General features: G+C 44.4%; 1 protein-coding gene across 21 annotated transcripts in view; it reads right to left on the reverse strand.

The window, feature by feature from the left end:
• Positions 1-8,195: 8,195 nt before the first annotated feature.
• The window catches only part of Dock9 (dedicator of cytokinesis 9), a 254,169-nt gene continuing 251,161 nt past the window's right edge, over positions 8,196-11,203 (reverse strand). For 19 of the 21 annotated variants that reach the window (XM_029469291.1, XM_029469284.1, XM_029469281.1 and 16 more), the window contains one exon: positions 8,196-9,735. In XM_029469291.1, the coding sequence (XP_029325151.1) occupies positions 9,613-9,735 (123 nt within the window). In that variant the 3' untranslated portion in view covers positions 8,196-9,612. Of the gene's footprint in view, positions 9,736-10,684; positions 10,693-11,203 lie in introns of all 21 variants that reach the window. The other 2 variants (XM_029469295.1, XM_029469294.1) reach the window with 1 other exon arrangement.

The following is an 11,203-nucleotide window of genomic DNA, read 5'->3' on the forward strand; positions in this document are numbered from 1 at the left end:
GACCATAGGGAATAAAGAGGTCTGTGGCTTGCCTCACAGTCACTCTGTCCAGAGACACTTCCTCTCAGGACAGCAATGCCAATGAGACTTAGGCAATGGCTTCAGGGATGTACATGGTGGTCCAGGAAGAACAATTGTCTCAAGGACAAGGAAGCAGGACTGGAAGACCAGGTTGTTCTGTCCAGCATGAAGCAAAAGATGGTGGCCCTCAAAAATAATAAAACAAAGGAGGGTAACTGCTGGTCTCTCCAGGGAACAAGGTGAAGTGGGCATTGTTGGCATCTCCCACCAGGCTGTATCCTGGGGGGAAGGGAGGGGATGAACAAGCTTTCCTGGCAGAATCTCATAGAGGATGCTCTTCCTGTCCTCAGTCCTCATGTGAGTCCCCTCTCTTTACAACATCCTTTTATACTCAACTGTCTCCCTGCCGCACAATGTCCCCATGTGTACAATAAGAACGAATGGACAATTCCATATAGAGTTCCCCTGGTCTAATTATCATGAGGTGGGATTAAAATGTTCACTTTTATGAATGTCATATGAATACAATGTCAAGTGAGAAAACCAGAACAGGTCAAGGAAAAAAAAAAAATCCAGATCCAGGCATCCTTTTCCTTTTTTGAATGTGGTAGTATTCAGCAACACTTTCAATCCCACACAACTTCTAGGGACAATGAGAAAAATCAGATCTCAGTGGGAAGAAGTTTCAACCCACGCAGGCAGGTGAAGGTGGCAGCCAGGGTTTGGTTGCTCAACTTCTAGTTTAAGGGACATGAGCTCCAAGCCTTGGAGAGGTGGAAGAGCTGGTAATTCAAGATGCTTTGACATGGTATTTTCCTGGAACAAAATATCCTTCAGTTGAGACAAGTTAAAATATGTGGGCCACGAAACAATGGGAGACTCAAAGGACAGAGAAACAAATGCTGAAATGCACCCAGGTGAAATGTTTGGCCTTTCATCTGGTAGGGAGGATAGTGGGCATTTTTATTCTAAAAATATTCCTCAACATCTTATACATTGTATGACAGGAACAAATGCTGGCCTTACTATCAGAAAAGATACAAAGGGTATTATTTCCTTTATAAAGGGAGAAGGGAGAGAACAGCTTTGGGGTTTGCCTAGGACATGGGATTGGGCTCAAGAAGGGACTATGTGTATCTTCTCAGTTGAAGCTGGGCTTATGTGGGAAACCTGAAACATCTGGAAACATGAGAAATCTGAGTGCAGAACGTGTTTGGGATGCACGCATTGAAATAAAAATTTAAATATTGTATGATGATTTACTTTTAAAAGTCACAGTGTTCTAGTAACAGTGCTTGCTGTCAACGCGTGTGTCTTTCTTTGTTCTTCTTAGCTGTCAGGATGCTCAGGACGAAATTTGGGGCTGAATTCATGTTGTCTATTCACATGTGTAACTATCTCCTTCTCCCTTTACTGCTGTTTCCTTACCTTTGCTTAGATCATTTCATATGATTTGTGATACAAGCCCCCTAAAAGTCCTTTTGATGTATAAGAGACACAGTAACAAATTACCTCATTTGACAGAAATATGTATGTGAAGTCAATGTCAAAACTCATAGATGGTGATGGGATTCCATGCTTGATGCACTGGAGAACTAGGCCATTGGACTCCTCATCTGGGCCACTTTCTCCATGCCAAGCTAAGCAGTGGGTCAGGGTGGTTCTGTGACATCTTGTCTAGGGTGGTGACAGGAAGAGCCCCATTATTTTCTGTAACTCCTTGACCAGGAAAGGGTGGAGACATGGTAGCTTACCAGGCGACATGGCCCACTTTTGTTCCTCCACTCCCTGGAAGACCTTTCTTAAGTGTCTGTCCAACAAGCCCAGCAAACTCAATGGTAACAATGGCTGTTTTCCAGGATTAGTTTTAAACCAGAGGTTATTTCTCCAAAGACTTGCTGTTCTTATTTGGACTGTGGGCTGGCTATGCTTTCTGCCCAAATCCTCCTGGGGCTTTGGGCCTCTCTCCGTGTGTCCCCAGGGGGGAAGCTTCACACATCGTATTCGTGGATCAGAACTTGTTTCGGTGCTATGTTCAGTTGCCCTCTTGAGGTGTCACACAGGCAACTCAAGACTTAGGGATTGATATTTCCATGGTTCTGGTGGTCGGAGGTCCAAGAAGAGGATCTGGCTGAGTTGGTTCCTTCTGAGGGCTGTGAATTTGCTCCAGGTCACATTAGCTTGTAAATAGCTGTCTCTCTGTCTTCACAAGGTGTTCCTTTTGTGGTGTTTGTGTTTAAATCTCTTCCTCCCTCTTTTTTCCCCTCTATCAGAGTTCCAATAAACCTGGACTAAGGCCACCCTAATAATCTTAAGGAATTGGGCTGAAGATACTCATTCTCACTCCAAATCCAGTTGGACGCTGAAATATTGAGGTTTTGGACTTCAAGTAGGAAATTTTGGTAGATATATCCAAACCTGGGAGATCGAAGACTACAGCCCACAGGGTCCCCATTGTTAGACATTACTAGCAGCTAATCAGGCCACCAGGTCAACACAAACCGCAAACAACCCCAGGTGTCCCACTCACTGAGTATCCTGGGAAGGTTTCTCCATCTGTCTGGATTTGATGCCTATGAGAACATGTCCCATCTGACCTGAGATAGGCAGACTTTTGAAGGGTGGTTGTTCTAAGCTGCTCCACTACAGACAGAGTTGCTGGGTCCATTACACTCAGTTTTGCTCAGGTCCACCTTTGGGCCTACTCCACATGACATAGCGTCTAAGGAAGATCAGTTTAATTCACTTCCATATCATTGGCTGCACAACCTCTCAGGTCTGGACCTGGGTGGTGCTGCTCAACTTGGAAGGCCTATCAGTTCAGTATCACTTCTCTGTCTTAACAGCTCTTAACGGTGTTAAGACATAAGTTAACATAAGTGTTACCACCTGTATGTAACTCCAGATCCATGGAATTCAAGAACCATCTTCTGGTTTCTAAGGGCACCTGCACTGACATGTATGTGCTCCCCCAACACAACACACACACACACACACACACACACACACACACACACACACACACGAGATGTATATACAAGTTAAAAGTAAATGTTTAGAATTTATTTAAATATTTTTAATATAAAATTCTAAATATTTTTTAAAAGAAGCAACTTCATAAGGTGATGGTCCTTATGAGGGGACGTCTACCCCGGCAGGGGAGGCAATGGTGGTCCTTGGCAATGGAGTTGCTGGAGCTCTTGGTACCCGTTTGCTCAGATCCCAGGGTACCAGGAAACAGATGACAAGACAGTCCCGTTTACAGGCATCTCTTGATCTTGGCAACTCCAGAGGGGAAACTGCTCAGTAGCTGCTCCTCCATCCCTCCAGGGGCCAGATCTGTTTTCAATGTATGACAGATTCACTGGGACACACTCTCTTCATAATCTGAGGGAGCATCTATGTGTTGTTATTAATTATAGTGACCACATTATAATTGTAAGGTAATAACAGTGACCACAACTGTAATGTAAACTTTATGCATGGGGATGTCAGTCAAGTGGGGGAACTTACTACTGCTGTTTCTAAATTAACATAGCATCAAATTGCCCTCTAAATATCATATGTTTAGACTATAGACCAATGGTTCCCAACCTTCCTGATGCTTTGACCCTTTAATAGAGTTCTTCATGGTGTGTTGTCTCCAGCCATAAAATTATTTCATTCCTACTTCATAATTATATTTTCCTATTGTTATGAATCATAAGTATCTGATATGCAGGATATCAGATATAACCCTGTGAAAAAGTTGATTCCCAAAGGGGTCACAACCCTTAGGTTGAGAGCCATGGTCACAGGCAAGAGCCACCTTTAGCCTTAATTAGAGAAGTCTCTCTTTGCAGTGAATGGTGGTAAATGCGGCTACTCAAGAGGCTGAGAATAAGTGGCAGTTGAGTTAATCCCTAACTAAGACATTTATACCACCCCATCTAAGGCTCAGGAATACTGCAGATGAGGAAGTCAGAAAAATGAAAAGCCAGAAGATATGGAGAAGGCTGCAAATGCTATTTCCTAAGCATGCATGGTCCCTACAACCATGAACTCACGGCAGCTGCTGTCACATGTACAAGGCCTGCACAGGAGTGGTCACAGATGGGGGATGGGGGATGGGGATGGCTAACAGGGCCCTACCCTGCTGCTAGCTACTGATAGGTTCTTGGAGTGGAACAGTCACTGTCTTCAGTTGTATACTCTCTTCTGAGCCTACCAGGCTCCAATGGGTAGCTCCAAACCCAGGCTATACAGACGGCCCTTGTTAAACTCAGTAGGTCATAAAACAAACAGAAATGTGAGAAAAATATGTAGGGAAGTGGGTGGGAAGGGGACAGACAAGATTGGGAGGCAGTTTGAGAGGGTGGTGTGTGAGAACAACTGGCATGTATAACACACAGGAATGAGACTGTCAACAAGCTTAAGTAGTAAAGCTTTTATTAGGCTCACAGTATCAGAAGCTCAGTCTGTGGTCAGCTGGCTCCGTTGGTTCTCGGCCTGCTGGAAGGCAGGACAATATGGTGGAAGGCACAGTAGAACACATTACTCACCTCATGCCCACCAGGAAGCCGAGAGGACACACCAGCACTGTGGACTTTGTCTGTGGTGCTCTGGCTCCATCTGGACCCTTGCCTTTTGGATGGTGCTAGTCACCTTCAGGGTGACTTTTGCTTAGTAGAGACTCCACATTGGGACTGTCTCTGAGAACTCCCCACAGGCCCACCCACGGTGTGCTTTATTAATCTCGGTGTATCTCAATCCATCTAAGGAGGAAATTAAGAGCAGTCATCCCAAAACTTCCCCTTGTCATCTTGACATTTGAGAACACTTGAAGTCATATTTGCTCTCCATATGAAGACCTGACCATAGTCCTAATATGATGCTGCTGTACTGTACACAACTGGAATGTGCTAACTCCTTCCTCAGGTCTTACCAGCTTCAGTACTGCTCAAAAGTCTGAGTAGAAATCTCCTTGGAGACTCAAGGGAAACTCCTGCCTGGCTATAGGAAGTAGTCACTTCAGAATCCGTATTTCCTACTCCTAGGAATCTTAGAGTCACCCCCTTAGACCTTCTAGGGCCTCTCCCCATCCCAGGTCTTTGGCATGTCCTAGAGATTGCTACCATCCTCTGCTGATCTCCCTTCTCTCTTCCCTGCTCTCCATAGATATGAGCTCACCCCTTTATGCCTAGCTCCCTTCTCAATCCCCTCTTCCACCCACCTCTAATATCTATTTGATTTCCCCTTCTGAGAAAGATTCAACCATTCTCCTTTGTGCTCTTCTTGTTACTTGTCTTCTTAGGGTCTATTGATTATAGCACGGTCACCCTGTGCTTTATTGCGAATATCTGCTTTATAAGTGAGTATATACATGTCCTTTTGGATCTGGATTACCTCACTCAGGATATTTTCTAGTTCCATCCATTTGCCTTCGAAACTCTTGCTGTCCTTCTTTTTAATGGCTGAATTGTATTCCATTATGTAGATATACCACATTTTCTGTATCCATTCCTCAGTTCAAAGGCATCTAGGTTGTTTCCAGTTTCTGGCTATTATGAATAAAGCTGCTATGGACATAGTGGAGCAAGGGGGAAAGAAAGGATTTGGGTTCGCACTTTCCAAGGTTGTCAGCCATGGTTCCATGGGTGGTGGCAAAGCTTGTGGTGGAAGAGGTGGTGGAAGAGCTTGGAGCAGAGGGAGGGCTTGTCTGCACGGTGGGATCCTTTCTAGTTTCCATATTTGTTCCCCCTGGGCCCTGCCAATTGCATGATGTCACCCACACTCAGGGTGGGTCTTTCCCCCTCGGTGGCTGTGCCTCACTGATCGCCTAGGTGACTCTCAATCCATTCAGGTTGGCGATCAAGAGCAACCATCACACGTGCAAACTATTGATTAGAAATGAGTTCACACATTTTTAATATAGAAATGATTTTTTCTTAAATATTTTTGGTTAAAAAAAATCACAGGTTTGGAAGGCAGGTTCTGAAAATCAAACTATAAAAAAGCCTCAGAGGACAAGTCTGTCTTACAACCCTATTCCCTGTGGCATGTCTAACATGATGCTGTGTTCTTAAAATTTTTATGAGGGCAGAACTCCTGCTAACGATTCTTACCTCGAAAAATAAAAGCACAAGTAGGTTGAGGTCACAGCTTGGTGACAGACTTGCCTAGCATGTGCCAGGCCAAATCCATCTCCAGTCCCCCCCGACCCCCACCCCAGGCAAAAAGATTTGGAAGCCTTGGGTGTATTTATTTACATCTGACTCAGATTATATACATTAAATGTGTGTAGACTTTTGGATACAAGTTGATCGTCACTCTGTAATTAATGATTTTTTTAAAAAGCTATACAACTTTCTGTGTTGACATGTTTCATTTATATAAATGACACACCCCACCCCCGTTAAGGCAATCAAATGTGTGTAGCCCAGGCTAGCCTTACACTATCTTCCCGAGTCTGCCTCTGAAGCACCGAGATTATAGGCACAAGTGGTCTTCCCTGGCAGAAGTCAATGCTTCTCCACTGGGGAGTTGCCCCGTGCGTGAGTAAACCATTACCAGTGGGGTTTTTTGCTTTGTTTTGTTTGCTTATTTCTTTATTTTTTGGTTACTTGTAAGTTCTCCTTCAGTCTGGGCTGGCTACACACAGCCACTGCTTTTTCATGCAGAAATCTAATTCCCAGGCATCAAGTGTCCCTAATAAGGACCTAAGTAGAGTTTTAATCCTAGAGTAACTTAAAAATCAATCTTCTCAAAGGGGAACTAAGAAGTTATTGCTCCCTGGGTAATATGGTTTCTGTTTGGGAAGACAAGATAGATGTGGAGATGGGTGTGGTGAAGTTTTTGAAACATGAATGTCCCATCACTGACTGTACATGTGAATGATCAAACGGGCAAATTTTGCTATGTGTACTTTTTCATCAATTAAAAAAAATATAACCTCTGTAACTACTCTAAAATTTACTAGTAATTAGCAATAGTTTTCCCTAAGACACCGCTATTTTATAATTTTTAAAGTTGCTATTTTCCTACCTGTATTTGTAGTATATACAAGGGCATGTGTGTCATAGCATGTGCATGGGTGTCGGAGACAACTCTGTGGTGTTCTCTCTTTTCACTTTTATGTGAGTTCTGAGGAGTTGAACTCAAGACTGTCAGACTTACAGCGTAAATACCATGAACATCTCCCCTGCCCCAGTGTGTCCTCTTATGTGAAAATTAAACTATTTTATATGAACTCTATGAAATGTTTCATCAGCTAACATAAATCTCTTAAACCTTCCCCACTGCCCCTCACCCCTCTGCTGTAGTGACGGGAGGTGACTCCCTTTCTATACCCGAATGCCTCTGGCTTTTCCTCAGTCTGTCTGGATTATGGCCACCACAGAGAGGGCTCCTTTCTCTACTCTACAGCGCGTGAGGATTGGCCACCTTCCAAACAATCTTATCTTCCAGGGACTCTTTCCAGGCTTTTCTTTATCTTTCATGACTTGAAGTTTATGACTCCAAAACGAGGTGTTTATGACTAGTAAATCCAGCTCAATGGCAGGGCTCTTCCTCCAATCTACCCGTGATGGTGTTTGAGCTGAGGCTTATGACACAGGGTTGGAGTGTCAAAGACTCCGCAAATCTACACTAAGCCTTGCCTGAAGCTCTGAGTCCAGATGCTTTGGGGCATCCGCACACCCTTTACCATCTCTAGTTTCTTTTTCCAGTTTCACCTCAGCTCTGAGAGAGAATGTTTCAGACCCGACATAGTCCGTCGTCTTCCATGAGGGTGTGGCATACCGTCATGGCTGCCTAAGGATCTCTGGGAGAGTTGACTAACCACTGGATCCCAGAGTGCTCCTCTCAAAAGCAAGTCAGGGAGAAGACAGAGACTTGCGCTCTGACACAGCTGAGAAGAGGAAAGTCAGACGGAAGCACCTCCTGTTTCCAGGCAGTCACCCGAGTCCTCAGAGCATAAACTCCCAGCTCTGCCTTTTGAAACCTATATCATGGAAGCTTCCAGAAAAGCAGAGCACTGGTGTTTCGATCTCCATCCATTCAACCACAGCTTCGATAACTGCCAACTTACTGTATCCATCCACACTTCTTTTTATTTTAGAGAAAATTATGTAATGTTATTTCACCACTAGGTACCCTGTCCTTTTTTAGGATGGCCAAACAACAAACATTCAGTGTTTATTACCAGAAAATCAGCAATGTTATTTTTAATACAGTTGGGGTACAGGATATTTAATTACAGCAGGGCAGTGATTCCAGTTAAATTAAAAACCTTTATTTTTTTCCCAAATATAAAATTACTAAATTAAATTCTCAAAAGAAAATATAACATGGTGAAAACTTTAAATTATCCCTCCACTCACCACAGGGTTTAAGGTTTACCAATCACTTAGTTCACCATTTTGGCAAAAGGATGAATTTTTTTTTAAAACAGTTTATAAACCTAATATAGCAAAGACTGTATACATCTCCATATTGCACTTCTTATGTACAAGAATAAACAGTGAAGTCCAATGTGTTTGCATATACCGAGAACAGCACAAATGGGCCACGAATAATAAACTTAACATGGACACTGACGTATTAAAAGTGTAGAAATGTGGTGAGTGTGTGGACATAGCGAGGAGGCTGTATTGACAGTCAGTATGTACATGGGGTTTTAGGTTTTAGCATGGGTGTGTTTGCTAGTACAGGCCTTTGGTTCTATGCTGCTGACTAGGCTTAGGCTCACACTCAGCTTCTGAAGTGCTCATGTTGCCAACACAAGGCATGAATATAAAGGCTCTAAGTCTCCTCATTCACTAGTACAAAATTACAATAGGCAATTCCTTTCCGTCATCAAAATTAGACACAAAAATAGTTCTTGTACTCAACCTGAATGTGCCCCAGGGAGAAAAATATTTTCAAGATTTTTCCAGCTTAGTCCCTAGCCCCAGGTTCAGTGCTGCTGCGTCTGCTACAGGTGTCCCAGTCCCAGGACACCAGCTACAGGTGTCCCAGTCCCAGCAACACCTGCTACAGGTGTCCCAGTCCCAGGACACCTGCTACAGGTGTCCCAGCACATCTGCTACAGGTGTCCCAGCACACCTGCTACAGGTGTCCCAGCCCCAGGACACCTGCTACAGGTGTCCCAGCCCCAGGACACCTGCTACAGGTGTCCCAGTCCCAGCACATCTGCTACAGGTGTCTCAGCACACCTGCTACAGGTGTCCCAGCACACCAGCTACAGGTGTCCCAGCCCCAGGACACCTGCTACAGGTGTCCCAGCACACTTTCCCTCTTTTCCTTTAGACCATTTATTTTAATACTATACTGTAAGAAGAATAAAACTGAACTTCAGCTCAAGAGTATCCACATATACCTGTTAAGACATGAGGAAAACTAAATATTGCCAGTGAGATTTAAAAAACTATGTGCACCTTCCCCCGACTCCTATAAAATCTGCTATTAAATATCACAGTCCAGGCTCCTTCTCTCTCCCATTCCCCATGGCTTCTTCCTGTGCTTGGCCACACCAGTGATTATTAGCTCTGGAAGTCATCCTGAGTTTGCACATGACAAAGCATGTCCCCACACACGGTTCATGAGGTAAAATCACACAACTGAGGACGAGCTGGTCAACCCTTGAACCACTGTGCTTGTTGGTGTCCCGCTGATGGCGTTGAAGATGTGCAGGGAATTTGGTAGCACGCTTGTCTTCTCCTCCAGGGGGCAAATCTCGAGGTACAGAAAGACAGTGTTATCAAAGGGCAATGCTCTGGCAGCCGCCACCTCAGGCGACATCACGACTCCCCATCCAGCCGTCGTTCTGCAGAAAGGTATGCACAGCTAGGCTTGGGCTTCAACAGTTTGCATAGATGGTTTAGCTTATCGATAAATGCCCACCTTCTATTCAGATCGGAAGGAGATCATCAAAAAGAATGTACTTTGTTTCCTTCACAGCTTAATGAACAAGAGCCTTCTAGACCTCCCGAATCTGAGGTCTATCTATCTCTCACCTCCACTGTGACAGGAACTAGTCTTGTCTCTGAAGAAAACCTTTGGAAGTGAATGCGGATCACCTGTCTCCTCTTCTCAGGTCTTACAGACTTAAGGGCCTTTTTCTGGCAAATAAGACCAGGAAAGGATTGGGTGTAGGGTTTGATCTCTAGCTGCATGGAGGCTCGAAGAGCAGACCCATGCAGCTCTGGGAAGGCTAAAGGCACCAGGCCAGGCCACGTTTCTTTCTGTGCATGGGCTCCAAAGGGTTTAACCTTCACAGATGCTGAGACAACAGGAAGTTTAGAGACCACTGCAGTTACTATCTGCTCAGTCCAGGAGCTTAACAGACCCAGCCCATCACTCTCTCTACTTCTACCTTTCTTAGTCCTGACCCCTGGTACCCACTGGTCAGGCTCTCCGTCCTACAGGAATCTGGAGGTTTCAAGGAAAAGATCCCAAGCTTTCTCCAGCAGTTTGTTCCCACAGCCTCCTCTCCTTTGTGCTTAATTATTCACACAGTAAGAATTTAATATTTCCATTTTTTCCCTACTTTTAAAAAATGTTCAGAAGAGAGGCTTTTTCCATTGCACATGCACAAACCCACGATTGCTCAAACCTGGTCAGAACCACATGTGATTTGGTTAGGGGAGACAGTTTATCAGAAAAATAAAATAAATGGCATTACCATCCCATCTGAGCACACGCGGCGTGGAGGAGGGAAAGAAAAAGCAAGGATGTTAAAGATCAAATAACCAAGCTAGCTCCCCAACAGATGCATCTCTCACAAACCTCTACACCTAGGGCTCAAACACGGCAGAGGGGTGGAAATATTGTAAGAGCCAGAAGATGAGGGTTTCTGCTGTAGGATGGGGTCTTCTATGAAAGACAGGGAAGGGCCCCATGATATCGTAACAACATGGCTGACATGCTAACACGGATGGGGGAATCTCACAAGACCATCCTTAGATGAAGAGCTAGGGATGGTTAATGGCTGCTGAGGAGGAGAGAATCTGTTTTCTCCTAAGGAGCTCCTGTCAGGTTCTCTAATCCCAGCTGTCAGCTCTAAACACCAGACCTAGGAGTAACCCCAAATAGACTCAGCAGGTTGGATTTACAAATGTATGCACATATACGTAACAACGAATAAGGAACCACAACGTTGAGAAGGTGTGTTTGTGTGTGTGTGTGTGTGTGTGTGTGTGTG

Source organism: Mus caroli, chromosome 14, assembly GCF_900094665.2.
Source record: "Mus caroli chromosome 14, CAROLI_EIJ_v1.1, whole genome shotgun sequence".
Lineage (NCBI taxonomy): Eukaryota > Metazoa > Chordata > Mammalia > Rodentia > Muridae > Mus > Mus caroli.